At 40.5% G+C, this 19,835-nt stretch overlaps 1 protein-coding gene across 7 annotated transcripts in view; it reads left to right on the top strand.

Moving 5' to 3' along the window:
• The first annotated feature begins 3,956 nt into the window (after positions 1 to 3,956).
• SLC44A5 (solute carrier family 44 member 5) overlaps positions 3,957 to 19,835 on the top strand; it is a 443,676-nt gene continuing 427,797 nt past the window's right edge. For 3 of the 7 annotated variants that reach the window (XM_054532995.2, XM_054532994.2, XM_054532996.2), the window contains exon 1: positions 4,139 to 4,268. In XM_054532995.2, coding sequence (XP_054388970.1) covers positions 4,235 to 4,268 — 34 coding nt within the window. In that variant the 5' untranslated portion in view covers positions 4,139 to 4,234. Of the gene's footprint in view, positions 4,269 to 4,639; positions 9,071 to 19,835 lie in introns of those variants that run through there. The other 4 variants (XM_002810696.4, XM_002810695.4, XM_054532997.2 and 1 more) reach the window with 2 other exon arrangements.

Here is a 19,835-nt window from a genome sequence, read left to right on the forward strand (position 1 = left end):
TAACACAGGAACAGAAAACCAAACACCACATGTTGTCAATCATAAGTGGGAGTTGAACAATAAGAACACATGGACACAGGGAGGGGAACATCACACACTGGGGCCTGTCAGTGGGTAGGGGACTAGGGGAGGGATAGGATTACGATAAATACCTAATGTAGATGACGGGTTGATGAATGCAGCAAACCACCATGGCACGTGAATACCTATGTAACAAACCTGCACATTCTGCACATGTATCCCAGAACTTAAAGCATAATAAAAATAAAAAAGAATAGCCAGAAATTTAGAAACACCTATCCCACAAATCATTTTTATAAATCATAATTAATTGCACCCAAGGCCTTGGTAATCTCTAATTCCAGGGACATTAGATGCCATCAGAATTAGAACCATACTCAAGGATTTGGTTCAGTCCTTGCTGTTTGGGGGTTAAAAGCAATTGATGAAATTTAAAAATAGACATACAGACACACAGCTCATAGTCTACATATTATTGGCAGATGTGTTCTGTTAGGCCTGCCCTTTTTTGTGTTTGTGTTTTTGTTTTTTTAATGTATTAATCAACATCACAAAGAATATTTCACCAGAAAATTTGGATTTCTGACTCCTGAAAAATCAGAATTCTTACAGCCCCGAGGTTTTCATTCCCACAAGGCATCCTGCAGCTGACTAGTGGTACACGCCCTCTCAGTTCTCTATAGTCCCCTTCCCTTGCTCAAGTACAACTATACAGTAACACACTGCATAATGATATTTCAGTCAATGATGGACTGAATATATGACAGTGGTCCCATAAATTCATAATACTGCATTTTTACAGCACCTTTTCTTTCTTTCTTCCTTCCTTTCTTCCTTCCTCCCTCCCTCTCTCCCTTCCTCCTTCCCTTCCTTCCTTCCTTCCTCCCTCCCTCCCACTCTCCCTTCCTCCCTCCCTCCCACTCTCCCTTCCTCCCTCCCTCCCACTCTCCCTTCCTCCCTCCCCTCCTTCTTTCCTTCCCTTCCTTCCCTTCTCTTCCTTCCTTCCTTCTTTCCTTTCTTTCTTTTTTTTTTTTGAGACAGAGTTTGCTCTTGTTGCCCAGACTGGAGTGCAATGCTGCAGTCTCGGCTCACTGCAACCTCCACATCCTGGGTTCAAGCGATTCTCCTGTCTCAGCCTCCCAAGTAACTGGGATTACAGGTACTTGCCACCACACCCAGCTAATTTTTGTACTTTTTGTAGAGACGTGGTTTCACCATGTTGGCCAGGCTGGTTGTGAACTCCTGACCACGGGTGATCCACCCATCTCAGCCTCCCAAAGTGCTGCGATTACAGGCTGAGCGACCATGCCCGGCCTTTTATGGCACCCTTTCTATGTTTGGATATGTTTGGATACACAAATACTTAGCATTGTTTTGCAATTGCCTATAGTATTCAGTATAGTAACATCTTGTACAGGTTTGTAGCCGAGGAGCAATGGATTATACCACATAGCCTAAGTGTGTAGTAGGCTATACCATGTATGTTTGTTTAAGTATACTTTATGGTGTTTGCACAAGGATGAAATCACCTAAAGACACATTTCTCAGAATGTATTTCTGTTGTTAAGCAATGCATGACTGTATATTAATACTGATGGTGTCATGTATTCTGTCTTACTGTTCCCTGCAGTCATTCTAATTGCAACCCTTGAACAAAAACACACAGTGTGGGCTATAGGGGAAACACTTGACCTGGAAATCCAGGGCCTAGGTAGTTGTGGCCTTAATGTCTTTTGGTCTCAGTTTCCTCATCTATTCAGCAGGGCTGAATAAACCTCTTTTGATGATCTTATGTGATTGTTGTAACCTTAATTGAGATAATGCATGTAGGGACACTTTGAAGTGCTAACAGTGTAAAAGCATATTAATCATATCCGTGTACCAAAAATAGTCCTAACTAGTCAACTAAATTTGAGTCTCCTCTGTTGAGAATAGTACTGACATTGTGGAAGGAATAAATTAGACAAAGGAAACCATTCCTGGTCTGAAGCAAAAATATTCTATTTCACACAGGCAGCTAGTGTCATGGAGAGAGCTGGGTATTGAGTTAAAAGAGTTACACCGAAGCTGTGGGCCAGTTATCATACCTCCACGAATCCCATTTCACCGTCTGTAAAACCTAGAAGACAAGACCTGCTTTTCAACTCATGGGTGCGGTCATGATTAAATGAAATAAAGTATGTGAAAGTAATGAATAAACAGAAAAACATTATCCTAATATAGGCAATAATTAGTAGTTGGTGATAAAATATGAGCACATAAAATGGACTGAAATATTTACAAAGTCTAATATTTATACACAGTAAACATTTGAAGACCTAGAAGAGTAGTTTTTAATTAAATAAGAGGCAGCTGTTTGGAAGAGAAAAACTTTGAGTCAGTCTTATTTCTGATCATACCTCTGAGAATGGGTCTATTTTGCTTATTAAAATAAACATGTTCTCTTTTTTTATTTCTGGTGCACATCTTCATTGCGAGAGGAATTGGTCATTTCACATGTTTCTAGATTATTCAATATATTACATTGTATGAAGCTATATTTAGAAAGGCTGAAGAAATAACTTGTGATGATTTCGTCACTAATATCTCAGGAGCTGGAAGAAATTTTTGAGATGATATTGTACATATCAGAAAACAGAAGAGCAGAGAGATTGAGTGACTTGTCCAAATTCTCAGAGCTACGAAGTTACAGGGCCAGAATTCACAATTGGAGTTTTTGACTTCACTGTTCTTTCTGCCGCACCACACTAGTACTGGGGCAACTTCTGGATGGAGATATTGAATTAACTGACTGAATGTTTAGACAATCAGATTGGGCTGGGAACTGTACTAACCTAGGAGGAGGAAAGGAGAAGTGTTAAGAAGGTTACTGCGAATTAGGAAGTGCGTTTCGGTGGCAATCTCAGCTGCAGCATATAAAAAAAATTCGATATTGTAGCCTCTTCCCACAGTGGCACACCCTGGTAACCTCTCCCTACCCTACCCTTTAAGCCTTTCTTTTTAAGGTCCGCTACTCCTTTACATTCTTAAACTTTCGCCTGCCCTTGCAGTTCTGGGACGCCGGCAGGACTTCTTTTCATCCCTTATCAGCACGCGAGGGGAGGACAGCTCCTCCAGGAAAGTGAGAACTTTCCAAAGCAAACCCCCAATCAGAGCGAGAAAGAACGTGGCCACTGGAACCAAGTTTCTGCTGGAGGCCAATAAATCACACCTCCGGCTTCCAATTCCTCCAACACCTGAGAGCGTGAACTTTCTTTCTTTCCCACAGCCCCAAGGGAACTATCCTGGGCCCTCACTATTAAGAGCTTCAGGGCCAGAACAAAGCCATTCTTGCAGGTGTCTGCCCGTGGGCTGCCTCTGGAATTCCATTTCTCTCCCCTCCATCAGCCTCCTGTTTCCCTCTCCCCTCTTTCCTTCTCGGTTCGGGAGGGGCAGAGGCAACCGCGCGCTTCGGGGCTCATCGCCCGCGTGGAATTCGGGCTCACTATCCTCGAGGAGGCTGTGGAGGAGGACGGCTCAGCGGCCGGGTAGCGAGGGACAGTGCCGTCCTCCCGCAGGTGGCCGGAGTTCTGGTTGGCCTGTGAAGACGGATGTCTTTCTCGGGCCCAGCGCGTCCTGGCCTTTTGAGAGGGGGCTTCGAAGGCCCAGAGGAAGGCAGGCCGGACGCAGACTCCATCAGACTCTGCCTGGCTTTCCCCTTCCTGGCCCCAGATGGCCGCGGTCTCTCCGCGCCCCCCAGCAGCTCCCCGCCGCCGCCACCGTCGTCTTTCCAGTAGAGGCTGCTGGATGACGGCGCCGTAGCCGGTTGGATGGGGGCTGGCGGCTCAGACGGGACACCGGGGGTGGGCGCGTGGGGGAGGGAGGGTGTGGGGAAGGGGGAGGTCAGCGCTGGGCGGGCGCTCAGGGGACCCAGCGCTGCCCCCTCCAGCAGCAGGAGCTGCACAGCAGCCGCCGCCGACGCAGCAGCCACAGCGTCCACAGCAGCGCGAGCGGGGGGCCAGCGGTGCGGCCGAGAGCAGAGGGGCGGCGGCGCCCGCCCCAGCCGTGCCGAGCGGAGCTGAGCGCGCAGCCCGGCCGCCGCTGCTGCCTCGCAGATGCCATCACAGCAACAAAGAGCTCGCTGAGCTGAGAGCCGCGGCGAGGGCTCGCCTGGGAGCTGCGCGGCAGCCGGAGGAAGCGCGTGGGGGGTCCGGGGGAGGGAAGGGGGCAGAAGATGGCCAAGAAGAGAAAGCCCCCCAGCATCAAGGGTGAGTCCCGCTCCCTCCTCCCCTCGCCGCCTCCCCTCCCTCACCCGCCCCCTGCCCCTTGGGCCGGCCTGTTTACATCCAGGCGCGGCCAAGTGGAAGGCTCCTGCCGGGGAAGAGTTTGCCGTGTCCGGGGGAGGGGGAGGGGGGATCCGCGGCGCCGCTGCACCTACCCTGGCCTCCGGGGACACTCTGACAGGAGTTTGTGCCCCTTTTGCAACCTGGGGAAACCTGGAGACTCCTCTCTCACCCCACCCCTTTGCTACTCCGCGAGCTTGGGTATCTATCTGTTGCACCTCCTTGCCTCTGGGCAGTGGGGAGAGAAGCGACTGGGCTCCTAGCGTCTTGTCCTTTCTGGAATCTCTCTCTCTCTCTCTCTCTGTCTCTCCCCTGTGTGTGTGTGTGTGTGTGTGTGAGAGAGAGAGAGAGAGAGAGTTTTTCATGGTCTCTTCTATTCTTTTCTTCCAGTCCTCCCTCCCTCCGCCCCTTCGTCCCTAGGGTGACAAGTTCTGCATCCATTTCCCCAACCTCCATCCTCAGGAGGAGATTGGAGCTGGCTGCCTCTCCTTTTCCCCGCAGTCAAGGGGACTTGCTACCGGCAGAGTCCCTGCAGGCTACTTCCTGCTCCCCAACCTGTCGAGGAGGGCAGTGGCTCCGGCTAAGCAGTCTCCCTGTTGCTCCTTTGGAACCGGGGCTTCCAAAGTTGGAAAGTTCGCGGGGAGAAGCGATGGCGGGGAGGACAAGGAAGAGCTTGTTGCTGGGGTGACGAGGCATTGCGGCGTGGTCCGGGGCGCGACTCGGGAGGGAGCCTCCTGGGCTGCGTCTTGCCCAGGGGTCGCAGAGCCGGCGCGCGGGGAGCAGGTGCAAGCCGCCCGCGCCCGCAGCGCGGACTCGCAGAGGTCGCAGCTTGCCGGCTCCCTAGCTCTCGCTGGGGGACACGCAGAGCCCGAGAGGTTGTCTGCAGCACTGCAGAGAGGTGGAAGTGGGCTCGACACCATGCACGGTGAGGAAGGCTGTGCGCGGGGGAACTGGACCTGAGGATGGTGGCGAGGAAGGGGCGTCGTTCGAAGTTGGATTTCAACACAATGGTCCCAATGACCTGGGAGGCAGCGACTTACTGAGCCTTTGGGGTTATATAAAAAAGGACAGGAACTCAGATGAGAACTGAGGGGTGAAGGGTATTACTGAATACATTGGCTTGGACTACAGCAGCGCTCTAGGCTTTGGCGTGCTTTTTGCTTTTCCTCCCAAGTCTGGCTTGTGGGAGCTTAGCTCCGCTCTAGAGGTCACTAGGGGGACACAACTTTATCTTGGCGCGTCAGCTTGCTTTTTAATTGCTCCGGAGTACTCAAAGCACTTATTGGAAAGCGTTTAAAATCATGATCTTTAATTATTAAGAAGACATTACTATGAAAACACCTGGGATTTTTTGTTGTTAAAAATTATAACCTATGTATGACAATTTTATTGCAATGCCTTTTCTTAAAACATTATAGCTCCTGTAAAATTAGAGGGGCTTTAAACCTCTGATTCCCCCCCCCCCAATAAATTAGCGCATGGGTATAGAGATACACGAGTAAAGAAAGAAGAGAGAATATATTCACCTACAAACAGTTTCCTCTCTTTATCATAATATCAAAGAATTAGTCTAACCCCAGATTGACAAGGCGTATGAGCTACACTTTTGGTTCGCTCCTTTTTTATGGAGCCATATGGCACGATGAGTGAAACAGAAGGATTGGTTTTCAGCACTGCTGATGTGGCTATCCATTGGCAGAAATACATTTCATTCCCACCCCAAACCTTGCAGATTGTAAATGGTCCATGAAGAGTGGAAAAAATTTTACAGTTTTACAGTACATGGTAGCCAGAGGAAATCTTACCCTTGAAATTAATAATCTTGGCGGAAGCACAAAAAGATAGAGGAGATTAGGTTGATGAAATGGGCTGATATAAGAGATTTGATGAAAAAGACACCTCCCCTTTATTCTTCCCTCCCCTCAAAACACCAAAAAGTTTTTGATTTGTAGGTCAGTATGGAATTGTTTGTATTTTCTTGAATAAGTTTAATTTGATAGTGAAATAATTGAAGAATAGCAGTTAATGTTAAGTGTTAACAGTTTCTCTGGAAGGATTAATAATCAAGCTTTCCTAGGACATGTGGTCTCAATACGTTTTATGTAGTACTTTAAAAATAAGGTTTTCTCATGCTACATGTTTTTCTTAAAGGAAAAGTTATGTTATTTAGCTCCTATCGACTTGTGTTGAGTTGTTCTTGTTTTTCAAACAAGTTCATTTAGTATTTCACAGAAAGAAGGACACCTTTAAAAACAAATCCTTGGAGTTTCACTTTAGCGAAGCAGGATGAATTGTGATATTTGATAGATGACAGAAGCAAACCCAGAAAGTTGTAATCTATTGACTTGCCTCAATTTTGCCTTTTAAGAGGAGAGCTCTACAAAAGCATCTGACTGCAGGCTTGCTGAACTGCTTTCAGATGTCTGCTTCTAAGCTACAACCAACTAAACTGGGACTGCCTGGTAGGAAAAATTTCTAGGTTTTATTGGCAGGGGCAGGCTACTGGGGTGAACTTTGCTGGATGAAACACTGTAGGTTTAGCAATATTCCATGCTGTGTTGGTTATTCTCTTACAAGAGCTGCTTCTCTGCTTAGCTACACTGCATGCAGGGAGAGATCATTCGTCGGATCTTGTGACAGGCAAGTTGCTCATTGGCTTCTGAAGTCCTAGCAAGAGAGACTATCCATAAGCCTAGAAATTGGCCAAAGAGAAATGCAGTTTCTTAACATTGATAGAAGAATAACATCTGTTGGCAGGATTTCTCAAGGGACATTAGCATTCCTTTGTGACATCTCATCAAAAGGACAGTCTTTCAGAAAGGCAAATGGAATCTTTTACAATCCAATATTGATAATGTTTTTAATGAAAAAATGCTATAGTTCATAATCAATAAAAATCTTATAAATGCAAGCTGGTTACATTGGTTATAATCATATTACCACCCCCACCCCTGCCTTTTCCAATATTAGTACAACAAAGACTTCTTACTCAATTATTTAAGTGTAAAACTTATGTTTAGGTTAATCCATTTATTCATTTAGCACATATTTATTGAGCACTGAATATGTACCAGATTCTGTGCAAAACACTAGGGATACAGTAATGAACATGATAGACAATGAAGTAAAAGGAGGCCTGGAAGAGGCAGGTGACAAATATATGAACCAGAAAATTTCACATAGTGATTAATACCAGGAGAAATAAAACAAAGTGATGTGCGAGCAAATGATTTTGAGGTTACTTTAGATTGTCTGGAAAGGTGGCATTTGTGTCGGGAAACAAGTGATGAAGAGTAATTTGCATGCCAAGAACTGGAACATAACACTTCAGGCCTTAAGGTAGAAATGAGGTGGTAGCTTGGCACATTCACATACAAAAGGAAGAGGTGTAATGTGTAAGGAAGAGACGGGTAAGGAGAAGCCAGGCCTTTTTGGTCATAAAAAGGAGTATAGAGTTTAAGTGCAATGAGAAGCCATTGGATATTCACTTGCTATTTGGGGATACGTTCCTCTCCTGGAAGATTATTTCAGGGAGAGGAGCGTTCCTACATCAACTCCCTAGGCCAACTAAGGTGACCTAATAGACTTCACTTTTCTAAAAGGTCCAGTTATACTCACGTTATTTTCTCTTGCTATTCACCAGAATACCTATGCAATTTCAGGCTGAGATATTGATAGCATCTCTAGGAATCCCTGCTTAGAAAACAATTCTAGAGAGAATGAGGATTAATTTAACATTTAGTACAAGATGATAAGATTAGTCACTTCCCTGGCAAGCCTTTCAATGCAAGTAAGTCTTAGGAAAAACATATTGTAATGATAGAGGGGGATTCTGAGGGGTCCAGAACATGACTGTGCAGTAGGCAGAATGTGGAAGGCACCATGAGGGGCTCCTAGGTAACAGAAAGGGGTCCACAGAAGGAGAAGAGTGATGTTTGGAAGGGGACATGAGAAAGCCTCTAAAACAACATCAGCCAATTCATGATTTTGCCAAGCGGAAGCCTGATGTGAACATGTTCCAAGAGAAACATTCTCATTCAAACACAGAAAAAGTTTAAACCAGGGTACCTTTATGCTTTTGACTGATCTTTTTATAATGAAGCGTTTGTAACAATAAAAGCATACAGATGTTTACAAAGTCTCTTTGATTTTACTTAACCATTATCAGGTTGTTCTGATGGATTACAGAACTCACAAATGAAAAGAGCATGAACATATTAATGATAACTGCTGTTTGTTGGAGGTAGTTGCTTGATAGCTAGTTAAGGAAATTATGCTCTTGGGTCTCATTTTACTGTAGAGATGTTGGTAAGAGGGATATGGGGTATATTGGATGATTTTCTTTCCCCTAAACATTTGTGACAAGAAGGTGCTATGATATTCAGGAAAGACACAAATAATAATAGATTATTTTAAAGATAACCATGGCCTACTTCCACCTCCAAACTTCCTACTTCTTTGCCAAGGATTAACAATGAAAAAATATACTATAGCTCCAGGACTTTGTTCAGTCTCCTCCCCCTCTTTATACTCCAAGTGACTCCTTTGAGGCTAGCAAGGCTGGTAGGACCTCAGGGATTACCTAAGAATCGGGTATGGCCCTTAGTGATACTGGAACACAATGTGTTTATGACATCAGCTTTTTTTTTCACAGTAGTGAATCATAGCATGTTAGAGTTAGAAGGTTCAGTGTTGATGGAGTTATTGAAGAAATGATAGAGTAAGAGGTGAGTGATACTGCTAAATGCAAGAAGTCTATGTCGGTAGGAAAATTGGTCAAGTTTGTTATTCATAAGTACATATTCTATACAACTAAAGAATACACACACACACACACACGTACATATATATATAGTGAAGTCTGAATATAAATTAGGAACTGAGCTCTTTCTCTCTCTCCGTGTGTGTGTGTGTGTTTGTGTGTGTGTGTATATATATACACATATACACGTATACATATATACTCATAGATATCCTGGGGAATTATTTAAAGAGAGTAGTATTTCTACATCAGCTCCCTAGGCCAAGTAAGGTGACCCAATGGACTTCACTTTTCTAAAAAGTCCAGTTACACTTATGTATCTTCTCTTGCTATTCACCAAAATATCAACAATATTTTGGGCTGAGATGTTGATAACATCTCGAGGAATCCTTACCTACTGGTATTCACACCTGTTCACACTCCCCTTCCAAAATGAATCACAGCTGACCATGTGATCAGTACTGTACAGCAGAAAACTACATCATAAAGACATACACTATGGCTTCTGCCTTGTTCTTTTATATTCTTTGCTTTCTTATGTTTCTCATTTTGGGGAAACCAGATGCCATGTTGTAAAAATACTCAAGAATCCCTTGGATTGTTTTTTGAAGCAGAGATTCATACAGATATTATTAACATTTCAGCCCAAAATATTGTCGGTATTTTGATGAATAGTAAGAGAAGATACATAAGTATAACTGGACTTTTTAGAAAAGTGAAGTCCATTGGGTCGTCTTACTTGGTCTAGGGAGCTGATGTAGAAATATTGCTCTCTCTAAATAATTCTCCAGGATATCTATGTGTATATAGGTATATGTACGTATATGTATATACCTATCGAGAGAGAAGAAGAGCTCAGTTCCTAATTTATATTCAGACTTCACTGTGTGTGTGTGTGTGTGTGTGTGTGTGTGTGTGTATTTCTTGACTTGCATAGAAGTCTTGAGTCTTAGCTCTGTGTGGGAAGAACTGAGGCCTCCTGCTAACAGCAACAACTTGCTAGTTATGTGAGTGATCTATCTTGGGAACAGACCCTGCAACCAAGTCAAGCCTTCAGATGACTGTAGCTTCAGCCAACATCTGACTGAATTTCATGATTAGCTCTGACCCAGAGCTATCCAATCAAGCTGCTTCTGGATTCCTGAATCACAGAAACCATAAGAGATAATAAATGCTTACCCTTAAACCACTAAAATTTGGGGGTAATAGGTTACATAACATTAGATAATGAATATACCTGTGGTTCATTATTTTTGCACCTCTATCATGAAATGTAATATTTGTTACTAGTTCCAACACTGATCTTGAATCTTAGCCCTCTTTCCTAATTTAGTGAATTGGGCTGAAACCCTGAAGTTCTCTTTTCTTGTTTCCTTTGAGTTTCTTGTAGCAGCTTGCTTTCTCCTCTGCTTTTTTGAGTACTCATTCCTGGCTCCTCTAGTTCATTTAGTTTAGAAGATACTTTCCAAATTGAAGCACTACCAAACCAAAAATCAGAGTGATAAAGAGAATACAAAAGCCCTAAAATCTCCCAACAGCACAAGATTTCACAGCCCTCCAAACTAAGAAGACAGAAAGTTTCTTAAAATCTACAATCTTTTATTCTCACCATCAAAAATAAGAATGTGAGGTAATGAATATGTTAAATAGCTTGATTTAGCCATTCCACAATATGTATATATATCAAAACATCAGGTTTCACACCATAAATATATAAATTTTTACTTGTCAATTAAAAAAGAAAAAACCCAAAGAAATGAAACCCTAAAATATTCAAATAAAAACCTTTCCAGCTGTATTTATCTATTCCTCCCTACCAAAGAATCCCTTCCTCCTCCCAGCCCAGTTAGTCCTTTGATGTATAAATAGGAGACTGAGAAAGAGGATTTAAAAAAGGAAGGTTGCCATCTCTTCTACTTGAGAGTAGGATATTAATCTATTTTATTCATTCATGTAGTTCTCTATTCATTCAATAAGTGTTAATCAATCGCTTACTATGTACTGGGCACTCTTCTAAGCATGCTTGGGATAAATCAGGGAACAAAATGAATTCTTCATGAGGTTTACACTATACATAGGGAAGACAAACAATGAATAATAAGCATAAATACATTGTTGATATTAAAAATTGAAAAGTGCCATGACAGAAAGAAAAAAAAATGAGCATAGTAAGGGGGATTTGGATTGCTAATCATGGGATGATGGTGGGCCAGCTGCAAGTGTTAATAGGGTGGTTAGGGTAGGACCAATTGAGGAGGTAATATTGAAGGAGGTGAAGCAGTGGAAGGGGAGGAGACTTCCAGAAGGAAGGAAAAGCCAGGGCAAAGACCCTGCAGTGAAAATATAGCTGGTATGTTTGACTAACAGAAAGAAGACCAGGTGGAGTTATAAGGAGTATAGAAATAGAAAAGGAAGTCAGAAAGATGAGGGAAGACTAAATTATATTAAACTTTTTAGAAAATTTTAAGGACTTTGGTTTTTACTCTGGGGAAATGTGGCACCAGTTCAGATTTTGAACAGAGGAAAAATATGATCTGACTTACATTTTAAAATAATTGCTATAGCGACTGTGTTGAGAATATCGAGCCAATATGTAGGGGTAATGAGAAACTAGAAGACTAGTAAGGAATCTTTTGCAATAACTCAGTAAAAATTTTCTTCTTTTGGTGGCTGAATCATACTCCATTGTGTACACACACAACACACACACACACACCCCCCTCACATTTTGTTTATCCGTTCATCTGTGGATAGACACTTAGGTTGATTCCATATCTTTTTCTCTGGAAAAATATCTTTTCAGTTCCTTTGCCTATTTTTAAGTTGGGTTATTTGTTTGTTTTTTTTTTTTTTTTGCTATTGACTTACAACAACGTGGATAAACCTGGAGGACTTTATACTAAGTGAAATCAACCAGGCACAAAAAGAAAAATACTGTATGATCTCACTTATATGTGGAATCTAAAAATATTGAACTCATAGAAGCAGTGAGTAGAATGGTGGTTGCCAAAGGCTGGGGGAGTGGGAGAAGTGAGGAGATTACTAGTCAAACGGTACAAACTTAGAGTTATAAGACAAGTTCTGGGGACATAATATACAGCATAGATAGTGATGGATATTGTATTAGTTTGTTTTCATGCTGCTAATGAAGACATACCCAAGATTGGGTAACTTATAAAGGAAAGAGGTTTAATTGACTCACAGTTCCACATGGCTGATGAGGCCTCACCATCATGGCAGAAGGTGAATGAGGAACAAAGTCACATCTTACATGGCAGCATGCAAGATAGCATGTACAGGGGAACTCCCCTTTATAAAACCATCAGATCTCATGAGACTTACTCACTATCATGAGAACAGCATGGGAAAGACCCACCCCCATGATTCAATTACCTCCCACTGGGTCCCTCCCATGACATGTGGGAATTATGGGAGTTACAATTCAAGATGAGATTTGGGTGGGGACACAGCCCAAACTATGTCAGATGTGTTATTTAATTTGGTTGTAATAATTATTTATTATACAACGTGTACATATACCAAATCATCATGTTGTACACTTTGAATACATACAGTCTTTATTTGTCAATTAATATTTTAAAATAAAAAGTTGCTTATAAAAAATAATTCAGTTGAGAGATGATAGTGGCATCTATCAGGGTAGAAGCAGTGGTGAACGTGAGAAATGGAAGGATACTGAATATATTTTTAAGGTAGAACTTATATAATTTAAAAAACTAACAGGATGCTTCATGTGACAGAAAGAAAGGAGTGATGGATTAATGCACAGTTTTTGACCTAAACAACTAAGAGAGGGTGGAATTGGCATCAACTAATATTGGAAGATTGTAGAAGGGGCAAGTTTATGGGGAAGGATCAGAAGTTTAGTTTTGGACACATTTGGGTTTGAAATATTTATTTGATATACAAGTGAAGATGACAGGAAGCTGGATATGTGAGTCTGGAGTCTCGGAGAGAGGCTTGGGCTGATCATATGAATTTGGAATTCATCAGAACATTGGTGGTATTTAAGATCACAGACTGGGTGACTCACTGGGAATTGAGTATAGATTGAGAGAAATGATCGGAGCCCAGGGCTGCTCCATTATTAAGAGATAAGTGAGAAGGGGAGGAGTCAGTAAAGGAGATTGAGAAAGAGCAACTGGTGACTAAGAAGTGGGTGTGGGGTCCTGGAACCAAGGAAGAAAGTTTATCAAGGAGGAGAATAATAATCAACAGTGCCAAATGCTGCCCATAGGTCAGGTAAGATCAGGGTTGAGAAATGGCCATTGTATTTATTAATATGAAAGTCATTGAGGAACTTGACAAAGACAGTCCAGGTAAAGTGGTGGCAATGATGCTTTGAATGAAGTGGGTTAAGAGAGAATGAAGAGGAGGAAAATTAAAGACAGCACAGTCAACTGTTTTGAAGGGTTTTGCTTTAAAGGGAGCAAAGAAATGATGATATGGCTGGGGATGGGAGTTGTGGAGTTGAAAAAATATTTGCTTTTTTAAGATGGAAGAATAATAGTGGGTTTTATTCCTTGTTGTTTGTTACTATCTGTGTATTGAGGTGGGTTTTAACCTCTCTTTTACTATTTTAGATTTTGGGTGCTTTTTATGAGTTTCCTATGGAGGTAAGATGAATTAATGTAGAATGGTCTTATGTTGCCTAGTTCTAAGGATGTTTCTCTTTTATCTTCTTTTATGTCTTTAAATGTATTATCTTTAAGAAATATTAAATGGAGTATTAAGAGAGGTATAGAAATGGATTTTCTGACAAAATAATAAAATATGCCATAGTAGGAAAAAGTTTCCAGAAGACAAGGGTTTGCCAGTCATCTTGTTGCTGACTGTGGCAGTCCATTCCCTCACCTGAAAGGATCTTAAAGAACTAAAGAAAAATTTAAAAAAAAATGTTTGTGCAGGGACTAGCCTAATGCTTCTCAACCAGGGGCAATTTTACAATGTCTGGAGATATTTTGATTGTCATGACTGGAGTGGTGCTAGTGGCATCCAGTGGGTAGAGACCAGGGATGCTACTAACATTCTATAATGTACCCCCTCACAACAAAAGATTACCTAGTGCAAATCGTCAATGTTGCCAAGGCTGGGAAGCTATGGGCTAGCCCTATCGTCTTTCCTTTCTTCCAGAGAGAAGCTAGGAAGCTGCTTCTGAAAAAGGGATCCAGAAGCAGGAGCTTTCCTTATCCCATTGTTCTGTGTTTAGATGAGACACAGCTTTTAAATAAATGATTAGGGTTCAAAATAAAGACATTTCTTTTTTTGCCTTTGCTTTCTCTTTACCCCCTTCTGTGGATTCCCATAGTAAAATCAAATTTTATAACTTTTGGTAGTTTCCCATTAGGGCCCACGACAGAGGAACATTAAAGTCATGGTGAAAAATTCCTCATTCAGTTGAGAAACCACAATTTCACATTGCTGATTTCTATTCTGCATCTGTCTGACAACTGAAGGAAAGGATGAAGAATAGGGTGATTTGTTAAGCTCTGACTCTACAAATCACTATAGCTTTTTAATGTGAAAGGAGGGGTGGCCTCTCAGGCATCTTTTTTTGTAGCTTTTTTGGGCCATTAGGATTTTGGATGATAGCTGCATTGTTTATATTTTTTTACTTTATTTTTTCTCCACCTTCTCATTCGTAATAACTCTACCTTCAAGATGTGCTTTATCTTTTAAGAAAGGCTCTGAAGAAACTCAGAACTGGTCCTAAGTGCTTGTTGAAAGAAAATTTTCTTGTAGAATCAAAAATTTAAAATCCAGTTTTAAAAGAAGCAATTTTAAATTCATACTTTTTAAAAACTTAAAAGGTAGGTTTTTTAATGTACATTTTCTAGTTCTTTGGATTGTCTTTCAGTGTTCAAAGTCAAAGACAAAAATCAGGCTTTCAAATTGACATTTTAGGAAGCATTCCCCTTGAGAACTGGAACAAGACAAGGATGCCCACTCTTCCCACTCCTGGTGAACACAGTACCGGAAGTGCAAGCCAGAGCAATCAGGCAAGAGAAAGAAAGAAAAGGCATCCAAATAGGAAAAGAATAAGTCAAACTATCACTCCTAGAAATCCCTAAAGACTGCCAAAGACTTTTGGAACTGAAAAATGACTTCAGTAAAGTGTCAGGATACAAAATCAATGTACAAAAATCAGTACCATTTCTTTACACCAATAATGTTCAAGCTGAGAGCCAAATGAAGAACACAGCCTAATTTACAGTACACACACACACACACACACACGCCTTGGTTTCACCTCTAACCAAGGAAGTGAAAGGTCTCTACAAAGAAAACTACAAAACGCTGCTGAAATAAATCATAGATGACAGAAACAAATGGGAAAACATTCCATAATCATGGATTGGAAGAATAATAAAATGGCCAAACTCCCCAAAGCAATCTATAGATTCAATGCTATTTCTATGAAGCTACCAATGGCATTTTTCACAGAATTGGAAAAAACTATTCTAAAATTCATATGGAAGTAATAAAGTAATAAAGAGCCCAAATAGGCAAAGTAATCCCAAGAAAAAAGAACAAAGCCAGAAGCATCACATTACCTGACTTCAAACTATAGTGTAAGGCTACAGTAAGCAAAACAGCATGGTACTGGTACAAAAACAGACACATAGACCAATGGAACAGAAGAAAGAACCCAGAAATAAAGCTGCACTCCTATAGCCAGCTGACTTTCAACAAAGTAAACCAAAATCAGCAATGGGGAAAGGACTCTCTACTCAATAAATGGTGCTGGGATAACTGGCTATCCATATGCAGAAGAATGAAACTGGACCCCTACCTTGTATGATATGGAAAAATTAACTCAAGATGGATTAAAGAATTAAATGTAAGACTTCAAACTATAAGAATCTTAGAAGAAAACATAGGAAACACCATTCTGGACATTGACTTTGGGAAAAATTTAGGCTAAATCCTCAAAAGCAATGGTAACAAAAACAAAAATTGCAAGTGAGACCTAATTAAACTGAGTAGCTTTTGCACAACAAAAGAAACTATCAACAGAGTAAACAGACAACCTACAGAATGGGAGAAAATATTCACAAACTATGCATCTGACAGAGGTCTAATATCTAGAATCTATAAGGAACTTAAACAATTGAACAAGTAAAACACCAATAACCCCATTAAAAATAGGCAAAAGAAAGACATGAATGGACATTTCTCAAAAGAAGACATACAATTAAAAAAAAAGAAGACATACAAGCGGCAAAAAAAAAAAAAAAAACCATGAAAAAATGCTCCACGTCACTAATTACTGGAGAAAGGCAAATCAAAAATCACAATGAGATACCATTTCATATAAGTCAGAATAGCTATTATTAAAATTTAAAAATATTTGGGTGAGGCTGCAGAGAAATGGGAGTGCTTATAAGCATATATACACTGTTGGGAATGTAAATTAGTTCAGCCGCTGTGGAAAGCAGTTTGGAGGTCTCTCAGAGAGCTTAAAACAGAACTACCACCTGACCCAGCAATCCCACTACTGGGCATATATCCTCAAAAAACAAATAATTCTACCAGAAAGACACATGCACCCCCATGTTAATTGCAGCACTATTCATAATAGCAAAGACATGGAATCAACCTAGGTGCCCATCAACAGTGAATTGGATAAAAAAAAAAAAAAGATACAAATACACTATGGAATACTATATAGCCAAAAAAAGAACAAAATCATTTCCTTTGCAGCAACATGGATGCAGTTAGAAGCCATTATCCTAAATGAATTAATGCAGTATCAGAAAATCAGATACCACATGTTCTCACAAGTGGGAGCTAAACAATAGGTACTTATAGACATAAAGATGGCAACAATTGATACTGGGACTGCTAGAGTTGGGAGGGAGGTGGGGCGAAAGGGTTGAAAAATGAACTGTGGGGTACTATGCTTAGTACCTAGGTGACAGGATCAACTGTACTCCAGACCTTATCATTACACAATATAACCAGGTAACAATGTGTATATGTACCCCCTGAATCTAAAATAAATGTTGAAAAACTCTCAAACCCAAATTAAATATACATAAATAAATTTACATTTTATTAAAAATGTATTACTACTCTAGATTTGCCTTATAGGAAAGTCAAAACTTATTTTAAGCTTAGCCTATGATTATATATACTTGTATGTACAAGTTTAAAAATATCAAAAATCATAAAATTTAACAAAAAAGGTAAAAGCTACTTACTGGGCATTTATGCTTCACAAACTGGTATTAACAGCACCTTTTACTTTGAAATACTTTTTTTCAAAGTGAAAAACACATTTTTCTTATTTATCTCAGCCTCTTATTCACACTTTTGTTTGGCTGCACAAGAATGTCATCACATTCTTTACCCATGGCATTGACATTGATTCTGCTGATTTAACACCTTTGCTTTAGTGAAAGAGTATTGGTGACTAAAGGAGGACCATGATGCTCTTTAAAAAATGTTTAATCGTAAATAGATGTGTCCAGGGATATCTTAACTGTATGAGGTATGATAGGCTTGAAATTATAAAGAACAGCTTTGGAATACACCCCTCCACAATCCTTAACCACTCAGAAACTCTTAAGTTAATACGTATTATTTTTTGAACTTTATGAAAACTGCATTGAATAATTATCACACTTCCCACACACCAACTTGTATTTAATAATTTATGGAAACATTACTAAGACAAAAGAAGGACATAGCCTTCACTTGACTAATTCTAAGACCAAGGCTCCCTATGTTTTAACTTCTGTAAACTCTCACTGCCTGAATAAATACCTTAGGTATAATGAAGCGTAGGCAAATAATAGACTATAAATAAGTTGACAGAGGTCAAGAGAGGCATTTAACCTATTTAACCTATTTGGGAAAACAACCCATTTTCAAATTTTTAACCGCAGTAAATGGTGGAAAAGTATACTAATTAGAAATAATCATTTACTAAAGCAAATCTTTGAGGAAGTCTAATGAGTAGTTTCTTTAGCCAATTGCTTGTATTAAAGGACTGGAATAACTTTTGAATATTCAGAATTTTCACAAGTTCAGACTTCCTTCAGTTGGCCCTATTGAATGAGTTTTTATGCTTCATCTTGTATTTCTGAAAATTGAGTTTTTGTTTGTATTGAGGCTGAGAATTTTGAGAACTGTCATTGTCAGACCAACGTCTCAGGAATCATTAGGAAAACAACTTGGGGTGCGAAGGTGGTTAGATGATGTCCTCGAGTGATCTTTATGGAAGGGAAATTTGTGAGAGATTTTCTTTTTTTTTTTTTTTTTCTTTTTCTTTTTTATTATTATTATTATTATTATTTTTATTATTATTATACTTTAGGCTCTATGGTACATGTGCGCAACGTGCAGGTAAGTTACATATGTATACATATGCCATGCTGGTGCGCTGCACCCACCAACTCGTCATCTAGCATTAGGTATATCTCCCAATGCTATCCCTCCCCCCTCCCCCCACCCCACAACAGTCCCCGAAGTGTGATGTTCCCCTTCCTGTGTCCATGTGTTCTCATTGTTCAATTCCCACCTATGAGTGAGAATATGCGGTGTTTGGTTTTTTGTTCTTGCGATAGTTTACTGAGAATGATGATTTCCAATTTCATCCATGTCCCTACAAAGGACGTGAACTCATCATTTTTTATGGCTGCATAGTATTCCATGGTGTATATGTGCCACATTTTCTTAATCCAGTCTATCATTGTTGGACATTTCGGTTGGTTCCAAGTCTTTGCTATTGTGAATAATGCTGCAATAAACATACGTGTGTATGTGTCTTTATAGCAGCATGATTTATAGTCCTTTGGGTATATACCCAGTAATGGGATGGCTGGGTCAAATGGAATTTCTAGTTCTAGATCCCTGAGGAATCGCCACACTGACTTCCACAAGGGTTGAACTAGTTTACAGTCCCACCAACAGTGTAAAAGTGTTCCTATTTCTCCACATCCTCTCCAGCACCTGTTGTTTCCTGACTTTTTAATGATTGCCATTCTAACTGGTGTGAGATGGTATCTCATTGTGGTTTTGATTTGCATTTCTCTGATGGCCAGTGATGGTGAGCATTTTTTCATGTGTTTTTTGGCTGCATAAATGTCTTCTTTTGAGAAGTGTCTGTTCATGTCCTTCGCCCACTTTTTGATGGGGTTGTTTGTTTTTTTCTTGTAAATTTGTTGGAGTTCATTGTAGATTCTGGATATTAGCCCTTTGTCAGATGAGTAGGTTGCGAAAATTTTCTCCCATTTTGTAGGTTGCCTGTTCACTCTGATGGTAGTTTCCTTTGCTGTGCAGAAGCTCTTGAGTTTAATTAGATCCCATTTGTCAATTTTGGCTTTTGTTGCCATTGCTTTTGGTGTTTTAGACATGAAGTCCTTGCCCATGCCTATGTCCTGAATGGTAATGCCTAGGTTTTCTTCTAGGGTTTTTATGGTTTTAGGTCTAACATTTAAGTCTTTAATCCATCTTGAATTGATTTTTGTATAAGGTGTAAGGAAGGGATCCAGTTTCAGCTTTCTACATATGGCTAGCCAGTTTTCCCAGCACCATTTATTAAATAGGGAATCCTTTCCCCATTGCTTGTTTTTCTCAGGTTTGTCAAAGATCAGATAGTTGTAGATATGTGGCATTATTTCTGAGGGCTCTGTTCTGTTCCATTGATCTATATCTCTGTTTTGGTACCAGTACCATGCTGTTTTGGTTACTGTAGCCTTGTA

Source organism: Pongo abelii, chromosome 1 (genome assembly GCF_028885655.2).
Source record: "Pongo abelii isolate AG06213 chromosome 1, NHGRI_mPonAbe1-v2.0_pri, whole genome shotgun sequence".
NCBI lineage: Eukaryota > Metazoa > Chordata > Mammalia > Primates > Hominidae > Pongo > Pongo abelii.